At 36.3% G+C, this 25,428-nt stretch overlaps 1 protein-coding gene and 1 long non-coding RNA gene across 8 annotated transcripts; one reads left to right on the top strand and one right to left on the bottom strand.

Moving 5' to 3' along the window:
• The first annotated feature begins 13,945 nt into the window (after positions 1 to 13,945).
• Positions 13,946 to 18,589, top strand: LOC145167835 (glutamate--tRNA ligase, cytoplasmic-like). Its single transcript, XM_079087090.1, has 7 exons — positions 13,946 to 14,145; positions 14,654 to 14,831; positions 15,073 to 15,172; positions 15,255 to 15,408; positions 15,482 to 16,527; positions 17,250 to 17,717; positions 18,108 to 18,589. Exons 2-7 carry the CDS (start codon positions 14,698 to 14,700, stop codon positions 18,321 to 18,323), a joined length of 2,118 nt encoding a protein of 705 aa, XP_078943216.1. The 5' UTR covers positions 13,946 to 14,145; positions 14,654 to 14,697; the 3' UTR covers positions 18,324 to 18,589.
• A 3,484-nt stretch (positions 18,590 to 22,073) lies between these two features.
• Positions 22,074 to 24,868, bottom strand: LOC145167834 (uncharacterized). 7 transcript variants are annotated; one of them, XR_013741465.1, is made up of 8 exons: positions 24,584 to 24,868; positions 24,198 to 24,497; positions 24,043 to 24,125; positions 23,866 to 23,942; positions 23,728 to 23,777; positions 23,205 to 23,260; positions 23,077 to 23,126; positions 22,074 to 22,377 (listed from the first exon to the last, which is right to left on the bottom strand). It is a non-coding gene; the product is annotated as an uncharacterized LOC145167834 (long non-coding RNA). The 7 variants fall into 7 exon arrangements; XR_013741462.1 differs by having other exon boundaries at positions 24,043 to 24,292; positions 24,406 to 24,497; XR_013741463.1 differs by having other exon boundaries at positions 24,043 to 24,283; positions 24,406 to 24,497.
• Positions 24,869 to 25,428: the final 560 nt, after the last annotated feature.

Here is a 25,428-nt window from a genome sequence, read left to right as displayed (position 1 = left end):
ACTGTAGAGGCGAGCTAGGGTTTACAATACTCAATAAGAATAATAATGAAAGCGTTAAATTACAAAGGCTGCATGCATGCAGTTTATATACTAAACCCTAGAGAAAACATGCACGGTTGGACAGGCCCAAATCGGCAATCAAAACTGGGCTAAGGACCGAGCCCATGACGCAACACTATAAGCCCAACAATAACAAATGGACGTAATACAACGATAACAAATTTATTGGGCCTAATATTCACGTTACATGGCCAATGGGCCTTAAGGGCCCATTTAAGTGTATATTGAGCCCAATATTTTCCATGACATGTTTATTGGGCCTTGCGACCCATTTACATATTAATCTGGGCCTGAACTATGGTTCACATGTTTGTTGGGCCTTGGTGGTCCACTTACATGCCTATTGGGCCCAAATTACCCACTTACATGTTAATGGGCATTTGTGACCCAGTTACATGCTAATTGGGCTTGGACTGAAATTCACATGCTTAGTAGATTGTAACTATACCTTTACATAACTATTGAACTTTGTATACGTATAAATGTACCTTTGGATGGATAACGCATAACATACATATAAACATTAAACATAGTACGAAAGGTTGAGAATCTAGTGAGACGTGTCGGGTGGCACCTTAAGTGTACAGTCGTAACTTGTAGTTATAATCAGAGTCTCCTGGAGGGAGAGTGAGAGTTTGTGTAACACCCTGTTTATTTATTAAATAAATAAACAAATTAATGAATGAATAATAGCCCTATAATAAATAATTATATATGCAAGGTGTTAGGTTCGAGGAGTTAATTGCCACATTTTTAGAAGTCGGGGGTTAAAAGTGTGAGTTTGGGACTCATTTTATAGATATTTATGAAGACAGGGGCTCCATGGTAGTTATTGGAAATTTATAGGACTTCAATTGAAGAGATTATGGGGATTGGGGGGGGGGGCTGTTTGGTACATTTCGTACCTAAGTTGTAATGGATTTTTAACGTTGGGGTTTAATGGGTAAATATAGGATTTGATTGGAAAAGAATCCTATGGGGAGGGACTAAACTTGTATAATGAGCAAAGTTTTGAGTGGAGCGGGATTTAAACCCGATGACTCCTTCCTTCCCGTTTAAAGCATCGCTACCAAAACCCTACACCCTTCATCTTTCAACCGCCTCCATTCATCCTCTTCATCTTCAACCTCCGGCAGCCGTCCCTTTCCCCCCCCCCCCCCCACCTGGTCCGTTCTCCGACAAGCTAGCGGCCACCAAGCATTTACCCGACCTCCTACTTTGCCGACCGATCGAGACTCCATCTCGCTATCGCCATCATCGAGCCTCCTTGTCACCGGAAACATTGAAGACCGACGAGGGTGGAGGGCAACCTCCAGGCGCTGTTACGTCGTTGATCGCCGTTAGCAACCAAGCCGCCGGACCTTTGCCGCCTTGCTGCTGTCGCTGTTGTCACTCCGACGAGAAGAGGCTGAGATCGGAGCTGGGTGTTGCGGAGGTTCTTTCTCTTTCCCTCGTACGTGAAGCCACCGGCAACCAGCTAGCCCGCTGCTCCCATGTACCGGTCGATCTGCAACGCCCTTCTCCGCCTCCTTCCGTCGCTGTTGCCCCGTCATGTGCGCCCGGCCGCCACCGCCACCCCAAGAACCACCGCTGTTACCGCCAAGCGCCGCCAGGTGGTGGCTGTAGTACTAATCCAAGCATAGTATGTGAGTGCGGGTCATTTCAGTGTTGAATGTTGGGTTTGTGTGTTTGGAAAACCAAGAAGGCCACCACCGTCGGCAACCAAGGTGGTTATGTGTGTGTATGTTTAGCTTAGTTAGTGGGTGTGTTACTTTGGTATTTTCATTGTAATTGTAACAAAAAATGGAATAATGAAAGGAACTTGAAAACCACCACCTTAGGGTGGTGGCTGCCGCCTCCTGCCGCCACCGGCCGCCGTGTCAGGTGGCGGTGTGCTTGTCTCGTCGAGTTCGATTCGTTTAGGGTGCTTGAAACCCTAATGGGCCCAAAGAAGCCCTAATAGGCCCAATGAAGCCTAATGGGCTTAGTGAAAACCCTAATGGGCTTAGTGAAAACCCTAATGGGCTTAATGATATTCCAGTGGGCCTAATAGGCCCAATAAAGCCCTAATTGACATAAAAGGCCAACAAATTGATAAATGGGCTAATATTTGGATTGGAAAACGGAAATGCCAATGAAACCCTAACTTTAAGAATTAATCGGGACACACACACGAGAATTATTTAATAACTTGAGATATTAAATAATAATCATTGGCAAAGATTAATCTAAGCGATATTGGACTTAATGGATTAAGTCCTTAGAGGATTAAGTCCTTAATGGGTTAAGTAGGAAACTTAACCCTAATTACCATTTTATAAGAAACCCTAATTCACTTGGGTTTATTGTTGGGCCTCTCTATTGGGCTTGGGTAATTGGATTATTAATGGGCCATCCAAGAATAATCTTATGGACTAGAACATGTTGATGGGCTTAGGATAAGACCCATATGAGGAGTTGGGCCCAATTTGGAAAATTGGGCCATAGATTGGGCCTTTATGATTATGTGATATTGGGCCATTAGAATGTTGAATGTTGGACTGGACTAAATGGTTGGGCCTTATGGTAAGACCTTGTAAAGGTTTGGGCCCAATTTGGAAAGTTGGGCCATATGATGGGCTTTGACTCATAGTTGACTTTTGGGCCTATGGATTGGGCCTTGGGCTTGAATAAAGCCAAGCATGGGGTAATGTAGTAATGACCCCAAGTACGTACTTATGGTTATGTAGTGGAACCCAATTATTAATTGGGTGTTGTTTTGGTGTTGACAGTTCGGGACTCTGTCATCCAGCAGCTGGGGTTGAGCCTGCGGGACTTTAGCAGTGTGGGATTGAGTCTACGGGACTTCAGCAGTGCGAGGTGAGTTACCTTCCAGTAGCAGTGGGTCTACGGCCACAATGCCGGCCCACCAGTAGGAGTTGTATGATTAGATGATTGTCTCTGTGATATTCATCTAGGGTTGCTACTACATGTGATATGTTTATGTGCTAGTATGATATGATGCTATGTGCTAGTGACAGTAGGGGAGATAGTCCCCAAATTACTGGTCGATAGGGCCGAAGGGGCAGTCATGCCCAGTCATGCTAGATAGATTATGTGATATGTGTTGTGTGGTAGTAGTAGGGGGTGAAATAGTCCCCAGTACCGGTCGATAGGGCCGAAGGGGCAGTCATGCCCAGTCATGCTAGATAGATTATGTGATATGTGTTATGTGGTAGTAGTAGGGGGTGAAATAGTCCCCAGTATCCGGTCGAGAGGACCGAAGGGGAGACCAGCACCCAGGTATGCTAGGCAGTATCCGGTCGAGAGGACCGAAGGGGAGCCCAGCACCCAGGTATGCTAGGCAGTATTCGGTCGAGAGGACCGAATGGGAGGCTAGCACCCAGACATGCTAGGTAGTATCCGGTCGAGAGGACCGAAGGGGTAGGTCGGGCACCCAGATATGCCCTACAGTATATGTATGTTATATGATTGTATGGTATGTGGTATGGTGGGGGAACTCACTAAGCTTCATGCTTACAGTTTTCAGTTTTGGTTTCAGGTACTCGTTTCAAAGTAAAGGAGTCGGCTTGATCGCAACGCATCACACTATGTTTTCCGCACATGAGATCTTTGGGATTACACTCTGATATTATTTTATGATAAAATGTTTTGGTTACTGACACTTTGGTTTGACACGAGATATTATTATGAATGTTTTTATACTGATGGTTTTATGTAATAACTTATTTAAACATGAAATTTTTGGCCTTGAATTTTGGGATGTTTCAGTTTGTGTATAGATCTATACGGGGTGACCCCCCACGCCTTAGTTGTTCGCTACAGCTAGACTAGGCCAGTCTAGAGCGACAAAACCTTGAGCAAATACCGGCATTTGGAAAAATGTTAAGACAAGCAACGTAGTCATTATCATGTATGATTATAACGGCTCATATAGAGATCCAATACCAAAAATTAACACTTCGGAGATTAACCCTTCGATTGTGTCAATACGAAACAACTTACCTAACTATATAAGAACCTCGACATTTTTATAAATCGGAAAATATCGGATTTTCTGGGAAAAGATTAATATACAACTATCACTTACCTACAATATAAAGAAATCTAAACTACTTTTATATATGTTACTACTGTGAAATTCACACATGCATTTATACTTGATTTTCACATCATTTTCAAACATTTTACAGAAAATATCGGATTTTCTGGGTTTTTACGAAAGATACAAAGACTTTTACTCAAACATACTTATGAACTCACCAACATTATATATGTTGACCATTTTCAAAATAACTTGTATTCTCAGGTAATCGTTAAGCTGGAAGATTTTCAAGTATCTATGGTTTCGTTTTATGTAACATCACTCATCGTACTTTTAATAATTTGAACTTATGTATTTATAACAATGTACTTGATGTGAACAATGTTGGTTGTAATATGAAATGTTGGTGATGAATGTGTTATGTTTCATGTGTATTCATTGTGATGATAATTCAATTGTTAGTCACACGAGCCCCCGGACGTTTCCGCCGTCTGGTTCGGGGGTGTGACAATTTAAGTGATGAAAAGTAAGTTGTAAGTTCCTTTTAGAAAAGTTGGCCTGTTCCTCCAGAAAATCCTATATTTTCTGATATGATGAATGAAAGTAAAAATGACTCTACAATTCCTTCTATTAGTACTAAATGGATACAAGTTATATACAATTTAGAGTAAACAGACAATCGATTGTGTGAATCTACCCTAAGCTCACAACCAAACAAGGAACAGGGAATGAGGCGGAAGTCACACATCCCATTGTTTGTTAGATCTTCACTGTATATAACCCTAGTGTATTCATTTGGTACTTACAGAGTTAACTGTAACAGTTCTTTATATTTGATGAAAACTTTCTTTAAGAAAATCATATATTTCCTTTAGTAAAAATGGTAACCATAATAGTTCCTTCTATAATCACTTAGTTTATACAAGCTATATATAATCTAATATCGAACAGACAGTTAAATGGGTGAATCTGCCCTAAGCCCACAACCAAACAAGGAACAGGAAGTAAGGCGGAAAGCACACGTTCAACTGCCTATCGGATATTAATTACATATAACCCTGATGTATAAACTAAGGTATTATAGAATTAACCACTAAAGGTCCTTTTAAGTTATACTGGTTTAATAAAATGGATTAAACCCTTTTGCTGATAAGTTTCTAGTTTAGCCTACTAAATGCTCTATCTGAAAGGTATGTTTTTGTACTAGAAAACAATATATTGAATTTGTATACTATGACCTGACCCATACCTGGTACTCCTTATGATTACTTGGTGTATACAGAATATATATATATAGCTAAGATCGATTAGATAGTAGACTGGGTGAATCTGCTCTAAGCCCACAACCAAACAAGGAACAGGAAATGAAGCGGAAAGCACACATCCTACTGTCTGCCGGACCCGATTTATATATATCCCTGATGTATCTACCGAGGAATCATAAAGTTAGCATTATATGCCCCCTTCTAACTGAATGTACTAAGACTCGACTGTTCTGTTTGTCTTTTGTAATGATGTAAGTTTTCCCAAGTTTAAGACTATCTTTAATAGAAAATAGTTTGCATTACCTTTTATGTGAGAAGATCACTATATGAATGTAATGGGAAAATGAAAGTGTACAGTAATGTTGTATAAAGTAACTACTTAAACACTAACTACTTTAAAACCAGTTTGTTAATTAAGGTTAAGATGTGATGTGGTTATAACCATACTGATCGACAAGTGTTTAACACGACGACCTGCTGGCGTTGACCTGATGTGACATTTGTCACCCCTTGGCCTGCCGGCCAAACTGTAGTGAACAGTCGGGATGCGGGCTTGTCAGTCCTGTATAGATCTATACACACAATGTCCGTTCTCCCTCCAGGAGACTCTGATTACAAAACGCGACTTAACAAGTATATTGCTAAGCTATGAAGTAGTCTCACATAAATGTTATCTTGTTCTTATTATCGTATGTTCCTTTCTGTTCTTGTTATTGTATGTTCTAGACCCCTAAACTATACCTATTATAGTTTACTAGTATGTTTGTTTTGAACTGTCTCTGATTTGTAGAAAAGACTCGATTATCTACTGAGTTATGATTTCACTTTAAAAAACAAAGTTTTATAAACAATAAAGTAACATAACTTTAAAAGAGTTTTTGAAATGATTTGATCACTTATAAAAGCATAAGAAATCATTTGGAATGATGGTTATCACAGATAAACATTTACACAATTATCATTGTGTTCAACTTGTATTCCCCCCTTAAAAGCATTTAAAACATTTAAAAGATTGATTATAGGGGTATGAACTCACGTTATGTGGGTGATTCAATTGAAGATTCGTGTAAGGATGAGAACGAATGAATTCCTGAGACACAAACGAGTCCTAAATGACATATAACGGCATATATACGCATGTAATTAGTGTTTAAAACAACTAACATGCAAGGAAACAACCTTAGGGACTAGGAAACACTTGGAATGAAGTGTTACGATCACATGTGATTGACTAAAGGGAGTTTACGGCCAAAGGAAGGTGTGTTCACGGCCACACTTGAGTTTACGGCCAATGGAGATGAGTTTACGGCCAAAGGGGATGAGTTTACGGCCAAGGGAGATGAGTTCACGGCTTGAATGCAACTCAGTGAACTTAAGCTGACACACCCCTACACCCAATCCTTAAGTGTACTAGGTTTAGAACACTCAAACAGGCCCCTAACAATGCTAAAAGATAGCAGAAACAAGTCTGACATTTGATTGGATTGATTGGCTTTACCGGATAGAAATTTTTGGGTTGTCACAAATAATAACTTCAACCTCAAACCATGACTCAATGTATATTGTTTTTATGGGAAAAACAAAGTGCATTGCTAAAAAGAGTACTCCACCAAAGCTTAAGTTTGCTCCACCTTAAAGCTTCATAGAAATAATTTCTAAGGCTGTTTTGAAGACCTTTTAGGTGGCTCAAAACATGGACTATTTATAGAAAATTATCCCCATGAAAATTCACTAGAACTGACATAGAAAAAGTATGAATCTAGTAACAAAAGAAAGGCATTGATTCCATTATCTTGAGCAATTCTTGAACATAATTAACAATACATTAAGGAGTGTTCATAACAAGATTTTGACAGCCAAAAATCACCAAAAAACAATCAAATATGGCTGGGGTTTTGGTTATGTAAAAACCATAAAGTTGAAGGTAGAAAGAAGAAGAAGATTGTTTGAATCAAATCACTAGCAAATGAGACATCAACACAAGAGAAAGAACGAAATTGAGAAGCATACCAAGTGAAATCGACTTTTCCCGCTTCAGTTTCACACAAAATCAAACCCGTCGACTCTATCTATCCCGATTGCAAACACTTGTTGAACCCTTTCCTTACAACTGAGATATTCATCCACTTTTACTCCTCACGATCGACGCACACAAGAATGATTGGAATGAGATTTCCCTCCTTGATCGCACGATACTTATCCCTCCATTCCTTCAAGTTTTGAATTCGTTCCTTCTTCTCTAATACTTGATCGATGACAACAAGTCCAATGGATAATCGATCGTTTTTTTTGTTTCTTATATGTGAATCGACGCAGAAAGCGGTCCCAAAGATATCGGTTTTGAGGTGCACATAAAAGCCACACAAAAATAACGCATGATGCCTTCAATAAAGAAAAATCGTCGATTTCTTTGATATTGACTGTTATGGACGAAATTTCCATACCAGTCCCTACACTTTCAACTTTAATTCCTTTTCCCCTTAACTCTAAATAAATTAATAGTTTAATTTTATATAAATTACTTATTTTAGATAATAATTAATATCTTTTTTTATTCCTTTCTAATACTCGTAGAATCAAAATAGATTTATTACAATCAATTCTTGAGTAACAGAAGGTTAGCGTCGTTAACAAGAGGGAAATCGGGTCGTTATAGATTTTGTGAGAAAACTCACCTCACATTCTGAAAGAATAACTGCACCAATCACTACTCTAAAAGCTATCTCTACCGGTCACATATACAATTAATAAGAACCCAAATCTCAAACTATAAATCAAATTACCCAAAATGCCCTTAGGTCAGACTTGGTCAACCCTGGTCAAAGTTAAAGTCAACGGTCAAGGTCCAAAAGTTAATATGTCTTCCCAGCAGAGTATACCATGCGTACCAAGAGAGTACCCTGTACGTGCAACGTACCACCAGGTACGCCCAGCGCAAGAGAATATGCCCAACGCAATCTGATGTTGATCAAAAGCAAGGCGCTTACCCTGTACGTGCAGCGTACCACCAGGTACGTCCAGCGTACTCAACCCACTCTCAAAACTCCATTAAGATCTTATTCCATTAAGGCCTTACGTCCAAAACTCAGATCCAATCGCAAAATGATGTCCTAAGTCATAAAGTTTTCAACTTTATGACTCTGCATGGTTATAAAGTGCTTAATGTCTAAAACTCTAAGTTCTTAACCCAATAAGATATCACAACTCTTGTATGGAAGGGGTAGAAGGGCCAATATCACATTTTTATGCTTCATAATAGCTCCATAATGGATAAAGTTTCCAACTTACCCTTAAGAATGGTCCTAACAAAAAATATATAGTCTTTAAGTCTCAGAGGGACCCAAAAGTACATATTTTTCAACTTAATCCATTAAGTACAAGTCTCTAACCTTCAGACTAGAATCAAAATGATGTTTAGATGGATAAAGTTTCCAACTTTATCCATAACAAGGTCACAAACTATCAAGATCCAAACTTTATGCACTTAAAGTGACCAAAAGCTCATAGCACCCAAAACTAGCTAAATCTAGCAATTCCATCATAAAGATTCAAACTTTTTACCTCTAGAAGAAATACCAAGGTGAAAAAAGTTTGGATCTACAAGATCCAATGCAACCGACACTTCTTTAATGAGTTACTTCTTCTCCAAGGTGCACCAAGAACACTCCAAAGCACATAAAAACACCTTCTTTTTGCTCACAAGGTTCAATCTAGGGTTAGGGTTACAAGAGAGGGTGTTGGAGAGGTGGAGGCTGAGAATGTAATGGATTTGGGGGAGTTAAGGAGCTTAAATACGGCTCAAACTACGAAAATAGGGTTTGGGCACTGATCACGTATTCCTAATGTACTCAATTTACGCCCATCGTACTAGGGATGCCCTAGTACGTCCAACGAACACGTTGACTACACCCAACCTAGACGGCTTAACCCAAAAACCGCCCTAACTTCAAACGGTCATAACTTCTTCGTTTCAACTCTGATTTTGACAATCTTTATATCCACGAAAAGGTAATGAGAATCTCTACAATCTTATCAACTCCCCTTTGCCTTAAAACTTTCCGAAATTAAATCTAAAATTCATAAAAGGCTCGAACTAACACTTTACGGTTATACCATTGGGCTCCAAAGCACCAACCGAACTCTCGGATCACCTAATCTACATTACCCACATCCAAAGGTCTCTAAATCTCTCTTTCCCCCAAGGCCCAAAGCCTTATGATAACTGATCTTCGAGTCACGGCCCCAAATCATAGAATGATCCCAAACAACGTTTTACTAATAACCCTAATATAAGAGTTACACTAATCAGAAAAACACATGATAAATACAATTAATATGACTTGTGTTGATTTGTTCTAAGGAGTGTGTTTCTAGGCCACGTATATCATGGAGCTCTATTTAGGAAATGTATTTTGATAATATCTTTATAATTGGATTAATGATATTTATTAAAGAGAATCACAAAAATCCCAAAAATGATATATAAATTATCATTATTATGTTTTTAATAAAAAAATATGATTTCTTTAAAAAATATGAGTTTTTTTAGTGAAAAAGATGTAGATGGTATATTTATTTTATGTTTTTTAATAAATAAATATAAATTTTCTTCAAATAAGTTTAGTACATATAAAAAAATCTCTAGAAAAGTCTTTAAAGTTTAAACCATATACTGTTAAATAAATTGTTAACTGTTGTATGAAAATATATATTTTTATTTTATAAAATAATTTTGGTAGGATCTTACGATCATTGGATATTATTATGACCATAATCTTGCAAAGAGAAAAAGGATCTTATATACGATCCTCAAACTACCGATTACCATAGTTTATAACAAATAATCGACATAAAAAAATTATTAAATACTTTTAAATTAAATAAACTAAATTTGCTAGTTAAGAACATATATATGTTGTTGTGTATGTAAGTGTGAGTGCACCTCAAAGAAAGCATTAGAACCTGCCGTTGAAGAAGGTTTATGTTCGATACCATTAACATGTCCACTATGAGCACCCAAGACCTTTTCAAATGCAACTACGTGGGTCCACATTGGTTGTATTGCTGAGGTTGTATTGTTGGAGGACACTAAGACTGGTGTAACACCCATAAAATTTGAGCCAAATTAAAACATTTTAATTCATTCAAAAACCATTACGTTCATACAACTCGTTTTCAAAATAGTTTAAACATCAGAGTATCCCCCAGAATCATATCATATAAATCATAAAACATGAGGAGCGGTACGATCACGCCTTCGCCTTGCCACAATCTCCTGAAGTACCTGAAACATAACACTACAACTGTAAGCCCGCAAGCTTAGTGATTCACCCCCAAAATACCAACCGCACATAACATACTCATAACATATCACAAATAGAACAGCCACGCACATCGGGTCTACTGTGTGATTGGTCCGCCCGCACCGGGCCTTCAATCCACCTGGTCCACTCTGAGTCTACAGTATGACTGGTCCGCCCGCACCGGGCCTTCAGTCGGCCTGGTCCACTCTCCGAGCCTCGGCACGTCTGGTCAGCCCTCTTGGGGCCTTCAGCCTATCCGGACCGCTCGCTGGGCCTTCGGAAATGTCCGGTCCGCCCTGGGTATGTTGGCCTACAGCACAAAGCAGGACCCGCCTCAACCCAACCCCAGTCCAACAACCATGTGCACATAAACATATAATCATATACAATCCTCAACCAGACAAACAGTCTAACAGATCACATAGCATATCAATATCCTAACCGGTCACTAGCATAACATTACCCTATATCCCGGGTACCGACCTTAACCAGGTCTCTAACACATACCATCCTAACTACCAGGATGCAAACATAGCAAAGCAATAACATAAAAACAACTACCCGGATTTCCATCCGATAAAGGGCCGGCCTTGGTGCCGTAGACCCTGTCGATGTAGTGAGGATAACTCACCTCGCAATTGCCGACTGAAAGGATAAGATCAGCTGCTCCGATCACCGACACGAACTCCACCACCGAACATTACCAAAGAATCAATTCCATAAATACCAATAATCACCAAAATACCCTTGGTAAACAAATTGGTCAACTCTTGGTCAAAGTCAAAGTCCTCAGTCAAAGTCAACCTCCTGACTGACTCTACTCGCCGAGTCGACCCGTCGACTCGTCGAGTCCCTATACTCAGAACTTCCCATAACACGACTCAGCTCACCGAGTCACCTCCCGACTCACTGCTTTAAGGTTTGACCAGAAAAGATTGGGGTTCTGCGACCAGACTCGTCGAGTCCAAGAACAGACTCGCCGAGTCCAAGGCAATCTTCAACAGACTCGCCGAGTTGTTCTTCAACTCGTCGAGTTCATGCACATATTCATACTACTCGTCGAGTGCACTCATGTGACTCGCCGAGTTCAAACGTAATATCTTCATTCAGACGATTTTAGGCCATTTCATTGCTTCCAATACATAGATCTGGGCTCCTAGGGCCAGATTCACACGTAAAGTTTCCAACTTTACGTGCATGCAAGGCTCAACAAGCTCCAACCAAGCTACAAGGAGGTTTTGGGACAAAGATACTCTCCATCAAGCCCCATGGCCAATGCTTTATGCTTCCATGGCTCACTACTAACCTAGATCTGAAGTTGCAACCTCAGATCTGGCCTCTAAACCCGAAATGGATTCCAAACAAGCTAAAAACCCCAAAACAACCACCATGGATGACAATAAGGAAAAGGCTTAAGGAGGTGACTTCTTACCCCAAAGATGAGTCTAAACTGATGTAGACTTCAGATCCACAAGCTCTCTTGATGCTATCCTCAACTTCCTCTAAATTTTCTTCACCAATTTCTTCTTCCAAGCTTCACTCTTCTCAACAATGGAGTCTCTCATGATTTAGGGTTTCTCTGGAACACTCAGGGAAGATAGAGGCTGAAATGAAGGCATATTGTTCTTTAAATAGGGTGCAAACCCTGAAAATAGGGTTTCATATTCCAGCATGGACTCGCCGAGTCCATCCCCGACTCGCCGAGTCGGGTCACTTATTCACGCGGTCCACACGCGACTCGACTCGCCGAGTTACCCCTCCAACTCGCCGAGTCCAAACCTCCATTTGCATTTTACCCCCCCTCCCCCCCAATCTCTTGCTCTGGAACTTGGGATGTTACAACTGGAACTCAGTTAGATGAGCTCTTGAACTAAACCATTTTGTATTTTATAAAGTTGACTAATATACTTTAAGTTTTGTACAAAAACATCAATATACTCCACTTTAAGCATTAAACAACAATATACTTCTAATTTTATGCATTTAACATGTACATATTGTTCTTTGACTAATGGATCGTCGAACGTCCCATCTTTATTATCATGAATTAGCTTATGAGATACAAAAATGAAATAAACTATACATTCATATCTTTCCAATGATACTAGAATCACCAAAAAGGGAATTATGACTGATTTTATATAATTTTTACAAAACAACAACAACAACAAACTAAACATCATTCAATCATTTAGGCATAAGACTATACATGGATTTCTCAAGTACTTAGGTGTAAGACCACACATGGATTTTTCAAATATTTAGACATACTACACATGGATTTTTCAAACAATAAGGGAAAACTAAACATCAACCATTTTTTATTTATATCACAAATAAGGAAAGCAAATTTAGTAACACAAGAAACAAAACAATCACAATACATACAGTGCTATGCAATTGAAATATACAATACATATGGTCACAATCCCATGTACTTTACGAAACCAGTTATCAAAGCTGGAAGAGAGGAGATGTACCTTCATAATGGATATATCAGGCATGGGAGAAATGGAGAGTACAAATTACAAAACTAGATTGCAGTGCATATTGGCTTCAATGAAATTTTTTACATAATTGTGCTTTTGAGTTTTTACTTTTTAGGCATCACTAGTACAAGGTTGGAATTTTATTGTTATTGCAACTTCAAATATGCCAAGAACTTTGTATTCATGAGAAACATTTAGAATGTGTAATAATTTTTTTTTATCCTCTATCTTGATTTTACATAATTGTGTTGTGTATAACATGATCATTTATAAATTAAATGGTAAATTATAAAAGAATTATTTTAAAAAGTAGTTTTTGAAGGTAATATAGTTATTTTGTACAGTTAGACACATGCAAAATCAAACAGTAAGTTTCAGTTAGAAGTTAACTCAGTCAGAACTTCTTGTTTAGGTTAATTAGGAATACTCGAATAGATTGAGATTTTGGAGAATAAAATAATATCTTCAAAAAAATATTTGCATGGATTTAGTCTCTTAAACTTCCGGACCGATTCCGGTTTTTTAACCGGTTTGTTGTGGACTCGAACCGGTTTTAAAACCGGGACCGGTTTCTCTATAATTCGAGAACCACTAACCGAACCGTTATATTAAATGTGACTGGTTCCGATCCAGTTTGGATTGTAGTGGTTCTAAAGTTCATCCTGCTTTGGACCGAGCCCAATGCTTTTGAAGCAATATCAAGCATGCCAAATCCATTATTTTGTACCCGGTCCCCCGTTGGGCCCGATTAGAACCAATAATCAAAGAGGCACCAAGCCATTCCTACATTTTAGAATCGACCATTATACCTTCTAACCTAGGGTTCGCCGGTTGCGATACAAGAACACAGACGCCTCCATTCTCGTCGGCTCCTCAAGCGATTCCTCCCTGCTGGCCACCGATTGCAATCGCCGCCACTGGCCGGAGACCGTATCGCCCAACAGCTAGACCTGCGACCTTGGCATCCCACAGATTCGATTTAGGTTTGATTTTCATCAATTTTCCTGCTTTGGTTCATCTGGATATCTGTTTTCCTTTTTCCCCTGATGAGTTTTATTAGTAAAAGTCGGAATTTGTGTGATGTCTGCAACTTTTAGATAGGGAACAAGAAATCTGTGTGAAATCCTTGGTTATCTCTCCTGCTACTGTTCGAAATCTTTGCGATGTCTCCAACTTTCACCTATAGAAATTAATAGGATGCTACTGTTGGTCAATTGCTACTGTTATGAACAGGTTTAAGATACACATTGCTACTGTTATGAAATTAATGCGAACATACACATTGTTTTGAATAATGTTGTTAAGATGCTTATATGATATAAAAGCTTAACTATCCGTTTTTTTTATTCTTCTTTGTTTAACCCTTTCTAAGTTATTTTTTTTGTTAAAACCTACACTGTCAAAATCAAACGAAGGCGAGAAAATTTTATACTTTGTAGTTTGAAGTTGGAAGCTTTGGCGTCACCTTTTTCCATTTTCAACTTTTCCCAGGTTAGCAAATAACAAAATCGAGAAGTGATCTAGGTAACGATTTGATGGAGCTGCTAATAGCTGCTGACTCAACGCCTCCTCTGTCGGTGCTTGCTACGGCGGAAGTTGCCGGAGTTTCCCTCACAGTCAATCCAACTCTCACGGTCGGCTCTCCGCCTATCCTTGTCCTAACCAACAGGTATCGCTTATTTTGTTTTGTTTTTTTTTTTTTTTTTTTTTTGAGTTTGATTCAGCAAATACATCCAATTGTTGGAAGTTACTTGCCTTGATAAATGTTCTCTTGAGATAATGTGAGTCAAATAGAGTCTTTCCAATGAAGATTGATGTAAATTATAAGATGCAATGGATTTTGCAAAGAAACTAGTATTAGCAATATTCAGTTTTTAATTTATTGACTCGAACAAATTTTTTTCTTATAGGTTGAAGCTACGTGGAACAAATGTACTTGTCAAGTATCTTGGTCGCACATCAACAACCATTCCTAACTTGTATGAGCGTGATGCCTTTGAAACCAGGCAGGTGAATTCTTTTTAAAGCACATAATCAAATGAAGATCTTAGTTTCAAGAATTATTACTAATTACATTCTGTTGATTTTTCAGATTGATGAGTGGCTGGAGTATGCCCCTATCTTGTCTCGTGGTTCAGAATATGAGGGCGCATGCAAGTATGTTGATGGGTATTTGTTGCATCGCACTTTCTTAGTTGGTCATAGTTTATCGGTTGCAGATATTGCTATCTGGTCATATCTTGCAGGTAAATGAATCTCGTTACTAATTAATGCTTTCATTTTTTTGTCCATTTTAATACTATATCTTTATTCCTTCAGGAGCTGGTAAGAGATGGGAAAGCTTATTAAAGTCAAAAAAGTACCAAAACTTGGGTCGATGGTACACCATGATATCTACACAACATGCTGCTGTAACATCAGCATCTTTAAAGAAAAAAGAGCACAATTGTTCAACAAATGTAAAACATGATAATGATTCCAATCGCCCTGAAGCCGATCTTCCATATGCTGAATTGGGAAAAATTTTGTTGAGATTTGCACCGGAACCAAGTGGCTATCTCCACATAGGCCATGCAAAAGCCGTTTTATTGAACCAATATTTTGCTCAGAAATACAAAGGGAAATTATTCCTACGGTTTGATGACACAAATCCTGCAAAAGAAAGCAATGAATTTGTTGATAATATTTTAAGGGATATCGGGACATTGGGAATCAAATATGAAAAAATCACATATACTTCCGATTACTTTTCGAATCTCATGGAAATGGCTGAAAAGTTTATTAAAGAAGGGAAAGCATACGTCGACGACACCCCAAAAGAACAAATGAAGTATGAGCGAGAGAAGAAAATAGAATCAAAGTGTCGGAATCAGAGTGTCGATGAAAACCTCAAACTATGGAACGAGATGGTTCTTGGAACGGAAAAGGGAGTTCAATGTTGTTTAAGGGGTAAATTGGAGATGGGCAGTAAAAATGGATCAATGCGGGACCCGGTTTACTATCGGTGTAATCCGATTCCACATCACCGAATCGGATCAAAGTATAAAATATATCCGACTTATGATTTTGCATGTCCTTTTGTTGATTCTATTGAAGGGATTACACACGCGTTGAGATCCAGTGAGTATCATGATAGAAATCCTCAGTATTCAAGGATTCAAGAGGATATGGGGGTTAGGAAAGTTCATTTGTATGAATTTAGCAGGTTGAATATGGTTTATACAGTTTTAAGTAAACGGAAGTTGCTTTGGTTTGTTGAAAACAACAAGGTTGATGGATGGGATGATGCTCGTTTTCCAACTGTCCAAGGAATTGTGCGCAGAGGCTTACAAATTCAGGCTTTGATACACTTTATACTTGACCAAGTAAGTATATTCTACAATCTAAATTACCAACTTACTTTATATATATTTTTTACCTATAGTCGCAATGTACTTTTATGTTTCTTCTCATAATAGCAACACATTTACATAATTACATTACATTACCCATAATAGCAATGAACTTCAGTTGTTTACAAATAATAGCAATTAGTTTTTATGGGTTTATTTGCTACATATTGTTATTAAAATATGTAAGTATATTATTATGTGTAAAGAAACGTAAGTTTGCTTTAATTGGTTAAAAAATGTTACTATGCTATTGTAATATGGGTAAAGAAATATAAGTACATTGTTATTGTGGGTAAAAAATAAAATATTGGTTAAGAGAGTAAAGTATGTTGCTATTTCTGCAATTTTCTATTTACATTATGCCTGTTATTGGAGTTTATGATATTGAAAAAGTAAAAAACTTCCGAGATGGCATATAAAAACACATTCATTCTCTTTGGTAGTTATTTATTTATATTTTTTAATGATGGAATTGAGAAGGAATGGAATGGAATGAAAAATGTTTGATTGTTTGTTTCAATTTCTTCTGTTTTGTTAATTTTTCATCCCTTAATCATTGAATGGAATGAAAATTTGCAAATCTTTTATAACAAAGTTTGATGAATTCAGTTAACTTATGTTTTCATTTTCTAAAAATAACAATAAAAGCTTACTCTTTTATTATGTTAATCTTGATATTCATTCTTTTTTTACAGGGAGCTTCAAAGAATCTGAATCTTATGGAATGGGACAAACTCTGGAACATTAACAAAAAAATGATCGACCCTGTTTGCCCCAGACACACTGCAATCCTTGAAGAGAACCGGGTCTTGTTGACTTTATTAGATGGGCCCCACAAGCCATTTGTGCGTGTCATACCGAAGCACAAGAAATACGCTGCTGCAGGGGATAAAGCCACCACTTTTACCAAAAAGATTTGGATAGAACAAGCCGATGCTAAGGCCATATCCCCTAACGAGGAAATTACGTTGATGGACTGGGGAAATGCGATTGTTAAAGAAATCAAAAAGGACAAAAATGGAAATGTGACAGAGTTAATTGGGGTTTTGCATCTTGAGGGATTGTTTAAGACCACTAAACTGAAACTCACGTGGTTGCCTGACACTAACGAGCTTGTTCCATTAACTCTAGTGGAGTTCGGATACCTAATCACGAAAAAGAAGGTATCATAATTGCTAAATAATAATAATAGCATTCAACTTTTGTTTTTTCCTATTACAACATTGCACTTTGAAAAACCTACCTGATTATAGCAGTCTTGTCCAAATACAAATAAATCAATTGTACCACTATAATTGAGTAGATTTTTTAAAATACATTGCCTTAATAAGAGAAGTTAATAGAAAAATTAGTTAATATGTTCAATAATAATATATAATTATGGAACAATTTCTACTAGCAAGTTTCACATTTTGGTTTTATTGTGTTTGACATGCATTAGACCAGAGACTGCAACAGATGTTGATGTTTAAAAAAAAAGACATAAATGCCCTTATCATGATGATGAAGATTGAAAATGTCTAGTTCTAATTAATTGTGTGTTTTTGTTGCAGCTGGAAAATGAAGAGGATATTGTTCCAGTGGCGAACAAGGATACAAAGAAAGAGGTTGGGGGTGTTGGGGATTCAAATATGAGAAGACTGAAACGTGGAGACATATTGCAATTGGAGAGGAAAGGCTACTTCAGATGCGATGTTCCTTTCATAACACCTTCGAAGCCCATTGTTCTCTTTGCTATTCCAGATGGCAGGCAAACTGCAACCAAATAATAATAATAATAATATCAATATCATCATTTCATTTCCATTTCAAAACTTCCCTGTTTGGGATGTATTTGAAATCATCTGTTCGTAAACATGGATTAATTAATTATTGGTCTATTTTATTTATTGCTTTTGTTTTCCTGTTTTCCGAAGAAGTTAGGATTGTGATAGAATGGAGACTGTGGGGATGCCCAGGTTTCCATGTTTTCAACATTTTAGGAAGTAGTGGTTTACGTGCCTTTGTGGGGAATATATTAGAAAATTGCTCCTAAGTCATCTCTCCCATTTCTTTCTGCTTTTTTCTCATTTTCTTGGTCATTGTTGATCCACATCAATTGTGTTTTCGTTTGATATTGTTATTACCCTTTTTAATATTGCGGTTATTGATTGATTCACACTACAAAATGTTGGAGCCACCTAACAAAACCCTATTTGTGTGTTCAACTTAAAACCCCATTTTCCGGTCTCCTACTAAAGCCATGGCTTAAAGTTTTTTCTGCAAATTTGGTTTAGTCCTTTGTCTGTTGGAATATCCGGCAAGCTTGCTTTTCATTACAACTCGTGAATTGCATGTTCTCCTTTGTTTCATGAGATCAGCTGGCTTTTTAAATTTCAACAAGAGCACAGGCTTGCTTCTTGGTTAACATTCTCATCTTCTAATCCTGTAATAAAACAACTTAATGCATCACCTAGTAAGAGCTGCAAAATACAATTGATACCAATCAATGCATCTAATCAATGCATGTAAATCATGGTTTTGAAAACAAGCCTTGATAATGAACAAGTAAAACAAGTCAAGCCGGTTCATAAAAAAACCGGATTTAACCAGCAAAAAACCTGCTCAATATATAAAAACTAAATTTTTATGACTAAATCCGGTTGGCATCGGGAGTAAGCAGCATGAACCAGAATTAGCTGGTAGCTGCTTCTTTTAAACTTGAAAACCGGAATATGTATTATAGTGAGAGGCACTCCTCAATGTTTCTCTTTCTGAGTGATGTGAGACTTTTTCCCACAAAAAATACCAAGCAACCATCTTACATTTAGTGCATCTCTTTCATTTCTTTTTTATTTTTCTAATTATATTATTATTATTTTTAATTAATTATTTACATATATGAATTGACGTTTAATCATTAATGGCTATTTTACAAAACCTTTTTTTTCACCTCAATTATAAAGTAAAAAGTGCTAATCCAACATAAGTTTTTTATTTAAATTTCATTGGTATTTTAATTTTAGATGTTTTTATATTATAGTTATATATTTAATTACGATGTAATAATGATGTCATCCGGTTTTTTGGTACGGTTCTACCGGTTGAACCATCGAACCGGTAAGACGACCAACCCGGTTTTTAAAACATTGGTCTAAACGATACTCCTTTAAGGCTTTAACTGAGAATAGTTGTTTTAACTCCATTAATTTTGCCATCTGGTCATCGAATAGGAGCTGATTCGTACACAACAGTATTTCTCAATACATAAAAATTTATGTTTTATAAGATTGTATTGTACAATCATATAAAACATAAATAAATTGTTGTGTATTGAGAAAAACTGTTATGTAAACTTCATTGAATTCCCCCCTCCCAATCTACATGTAATATCGATCTCAAACTTATTCTAGATGGAATTAATGACTATCTTCCCTTAGAATATGGTGTGTTATGATTAAGGTGACAATTAATTAACTTTGAGTTCAACCTATTCCAAACATGTTGAAAATTATAATCCAACCCGATCTGTCTAACTAAACGAATTGAGCGATTTTTCAATCCAATCTAACATATTAAATAAAGTTCGGGCTGAAATAATACCATATTTTCTATTCTATGCAGTTAGAAAAGTACGTTTCCTAAGTGAACACATGAAGTAATGTTATGACATGATGGTAAAAAGGATGAAGCTCAGACTATCACGAAATGAAGATAGCCCCCTTATGCAATTTTGGAAGGGTACGGGAGTTAAGGCCAAAGAATCTTCTTATCTGTTGACATAAAATATTAGTGAGACAAAATCTTCTTAAAAGGATGGGTGAGTTATAGCACCCAAGTTTTTATAAGACTCATAAATACCCATGATGGTAGTAGCTATTCTATGTGGACATGAAGTATATATATATATATATATATATATATATATATATATATATATATATATATATATATATATATATATATATATATATATATATATATATATATATATATATATTTGGGCCGTGATAATCACGGCCCTATAGAAATGATCAGTAAGCTAGTTTTAAGTGATTCCAAAAAGACATGATTTCTAATGATAATTTAACTTTTGAGTGAAAAGTATTATGTTATTGTTCGTAATAATACAAGGGATGTAAGTCCTGTAACTCTTTGATGCTAATGATGTTAATGAGAAAGGTGTTAAGGAACTTGTTGTGTAGATTATCTATCGATTCTGTGAATTTCCATTAATGATGGCTTTTTGTGATTATCGTCAATTTTCGATTTCTTTAGTAATTGAGTCTTGATTGATTTCTATCATTTTACCATTTGGGACTTAAGACTTTAAATTTTTTAACAGTCTATATCATGTATATTTCGTTATACAATTATCAATGTTTATTTTGATGATCAGTTTTATTTTGACAATTAATATCTTGTTGCGTTGGATTGAAAATAAAAGTGTTAAAAATAATTTCTTTAATGTTTTGGGTTAGAAATGAAAATGTTTTGGGTTTAAAAAGAGTACTCTCATATTTTGGTTTAACAAAGAACTTTGTTATTTTTGAGTTGTCAAGAATACGTTGCCATTTTTAGGTTAACAAAAGTACGTTGCTATTGTTTTTGTGTATTTGGTTTAAAAAAATATTTTGTCATTTTTTGTTAGAAAAGCACATTGCCCTTTTTTGGTTAAAAAATACATTGCCATCTTTTGGTAAAATGGTACATTGTTTTAACTTTTTTTTTGTTAAAAAACTATAATTGCCATATTTAGGTTAACACGTAATTTGTTTCTGATTCGTAAGGTTATTATATGTTAAAATCCATTAATCTTTATTGGGACCCTACATATATTAATTATATACCCTTTTTATGATTTGAGTTTTGAAAAAACTTTTTTACTAAGAAAAAGTTTGTTAAGATATGTATGTGGTTATGAATTAAAATAAATATGTTGTTTTTTTTTTCAAAGAAAATATTTTAGCTCTTTTGTATGTTGATATTTTTTTCTTTAAATCATAATAGGGATGAGCAAAAGGACCGAACCGGCCGGAACCGGACCCGGCCCGGGAACCGGCTTCGGCCAAAATCAAGAACCGAACCGGCCCAACGGTTCTACCGGTTCCCGGTTCCTACCGGTTCTTGTCGTGTCTTCAAATGTTAGAACCGGTCCTCGAAAAATAGCATCATACGGTTCCGATTTTTGCCGGTTCTACTGGTTTTTGCCGGTTCTACCGGTTCCGGTTCCTATCGGTTCCCGATTCCAAAAATCCACAAAAATAACGTCCCGGTCCCGGCCCGACCGGTTCCATCGGGTTCCGGTTCCGGTGCCGGTACCGGTTCCGGCCGGTTCCCGGTCCATATGCTCATCCCTAAATCATAATATGTTTGATAACTTGAATAAAAAATAAAACTATACTACGATTTTATGTTAAAAGTAATTGTATATTAATGGTTTTGGCAAGTCTTTCGAACGGGAACTAAGTAACATATAACATACTTAAAATACACGCAAACTAATTAATTTAATGATTGCATGCATAAAACAAGTAAACTTCATCTTTTTACAATGTATTATCCAAGTAATTAGGATCAGTGTGTTTTATCAAAGTGCGTTCTAATCAGATGTTTGTCCATGAGGTTCCACAGAAGGAAGATATAAGATTCACATCCTATTGAAAAAACAGATAATATAAGATATTTATTATTTTTTAGCCTAAAATATATGTACTTTTTTTAGAAAGATCTAGATTTCTGAAACATAAATATAGGAAGCTTTTTCAATTCTTGGCACCTCCATTTCGTTTTTTGAAAGTTAACCATGCTCTCAGCATCTGAGCTCGGTGCAGTCGGAACAAACTGAGACAAACAATTAGCATCATTATAATATTAACAAATAAGTGAAGAAATAAATATCCTTGAAGAAGTATGATTTCTATTTTTGATATAATAATAATATGACTTTGATTTCATTTATATATGAGACACATACATAATTTTTTTGATCATTTACTGTTCATACTTCAAAAAAATCGAAATGCAGAACACATACATAAAGGTTTTTTAGTCAATATCACTATTCTTTTTTATCTTCTTCCAAATCACCGTCCAACACTCCATCATCAGTCATCACACTGTCACCTTTTGTTGATTACCATTAGTGAAAATGGAGAACACCTATTTTTTTTTCAACATTCATTTAAAACATCTTACTTCAAATATCAATTTCGCCGATATTAGTTAGTCCTGCAGTTTCTATGACGTTAGATGGTATCAAAACAAACATAACATCGATAAAAGGCTATTTATCTGATATTAGTTACTTCTCTATTTGCTAACCTCAAACCACTCAAATCAAGCTCTAAAAGGCTATTTATTTTATTGTTTTTTAAACTAAAAAAATGCATAGATTGTGCTTTAAGTTATTGAATATGATGATTATAAAATTTAGTTATAAAGAATCCAAAACTCGCTTGCAGCTTAACACTGGCCATTTATGACCATGACACCATATAAAACCTATTTATTCAAACACATCAAAAACAACAGATGACATACCTGGAAAAGTGAAAAACATCAGCGTCTCCTGTAGCCTTAAGAGCTTCAAGCTGAAAAAAGAAAACAATATAAACATCTTCAAACCATAATTATTACCTATTTTTAAATAATAACAGGATGAAGCCTACCATACTTAGTGTAGGATCATATTTTGTTAGAAAAGGCAAAACACCAATCCACCAACCTGAAAGAACATGATACATATCTTTCTCAACAGTTTGATTTTTCTTTTGAAACGTAATTCGCATCCATGGAAATAAATTAATCATAGAAAGAAAAGTTTGTATATGTTTAATACGATTTTCAGCTACCAAATTTAAAGTTCTAGAAGATTGAACTAACTCACTGAATATACTAATATCTATTTTGGTTCAAGCATTTAATCAAACATCTAGTGTGCATAAAAATTCCATCAAAAACTGTGACGGAGGGTAGAAATGTACATCAAATCTTCTAAAAGGACCACCTGTAAATGATGCTTGAAAAAAATAACTCATCTCTGAAATATGTCTAATACTCATGGGAAATGCATTCTTTCCATTTTTTTCGAAGTCAAATCCTAAGACAGGCCATAATCTGAGAATCCAATTGACAGTTATTTGTCTTATAATATAGAGAAAATGAAATTCATAAAAAGAAAATGAAAATTACCCAAGGAATGAAGGTTATCCTCAACAATCCAAGCCACTGATCAACCAACCCTATACAGCACCTCCAAATTCATCAAGATGCTTGTATTTTTGTAACTGCTTGAAACTTGAGAAATGAAAAGAGATGTGTTGGTCTTACTAACAGGAGTGCATCGAATTTCTTAAACGATGTAAGGTTGGTGTAAATATCTAATCTCATCTCGGCTAAGACATCACCTAAAAACAATTTCAATTATATCGATTAGAATTTTATAGCAACAACTTATAGAACTCAATGAAAACACGATAAAAGCAACATTTTTTTGGTATAATCCACCTTCTCAATTTTAACCAGAGCATCCACCTGCTTCTAGTGAATACGGGAAAGAGATGAGGGGAGAAGGATCGACTTTAATGTTCCTATAAAACCATTAGTAATGGAAAGTTATGATTAGTGTGTTAATAACCCTAAAAGTCGGAGAGAATACAAACCCATGGTAGATGTTTTAGCATTCAAAAATCTTTAAGCCTTACTATTTGAATCCCTTCTTTTGAAACCTATAAATTATCTCCCGTACCTGTAACAACTAACAACCACAATCCACAAAAAAAACAACTTAAAAAGGTAAAATCAAAAATCTCATAAGAAAGTGTACGGAAGTAATCACGTGAAAGAGACAAAATATTGGGGATACTACACGTCTCATTGGAGAAGCAGAAGGCGGCGTATCAGCTGCACCCGAATTAGTTTAGGAAGAATAACAATGAAGATGGGAATGATTAGGGAAGTCGCTATAGAGAAAAGAAAGCAGACTTAGCTTTTCGGAACAAAATTAGACATCAAACAACTATAAACACACAAAATTTAGAAACCTTACGTTGGTCCGTCGCAGCCGGAAAATTTAATTGAGGTTGTGGGGAAAAAATCAAACATGTTACAAAATGACGACCATCGGCACCTTACCTTCAATATATGGATGTAACATCGATTAATTTACTTGGACCAAAAGTAAGCCGCTTATTTCAATTGGACCAAAATTTGGCTAAATGCAACCGTGGCACGTTTCAGCTGAGAAGACAGAGCTATCAATCTATGAGGCGGCGAAGGAATAAACATTAAAGGTGGCCGCCCAACGTTTCTTATTGGAGGAGGGAAGAGCCCATCGACGTGTACCATAAAAGAAACCTTTAGCATATATATATATATATATATATATATATATATATATATATATATATATATATATATATATATATATATATAGGTAAATGTTCAAATGAGAACAAAAAAAGATTAAGAACTCTAAGAACCACTCTATTTTAACTTATATTAAGTGTATTTTTTGTCAATTTAAAATATTTGATTTATTTTAAGATTTAATAAATTGCTAAAATCAATAAGGGCATGATGGTCATTTTGATAATTTTAACATCACAATCCTAACGTGAGACTAAAAAACAAGATATGATCATTTTTTTTCTTACATTCAAACTCTCACACCCACCTTCAAGAACTCAAACACAAACCCTCTTACTATCATCACCAACTACCACTATTACCGCCACCTACCGTCGATGCCGCCATAGACCGCCGCCACCGTATACCGCCATCACCATCGTAGATCGTCGCCTTCTCATTCTCTTCGATTTTTGGTGAAACACACCAGATATACATCAGATCTGATGTGTTTAACACATTTCAGGTCTAGATCTGCAACAGATC

The sequence above is a fragment of the Lactuca virosa genome, chromosome 3 (genome assembly GCF_052849685.1).
Source record: "Lactuca virosa cultivar CGN04683 chromosome 3, Lactuca_virosa_CGN04683_v6, whole genome shotgun sequence".
Taxonomy (NCBI): Eukaryota; Viridiplantae; Streptophyta; class Magnoliopsida; order Asterales; family Asteraceae; genus Lactuca; species Lactuca virosa.
Note: the sequence above shows the minus strand (reverse complement) of the source record. Positions and strands in the feature narration are given on the sequence as shown.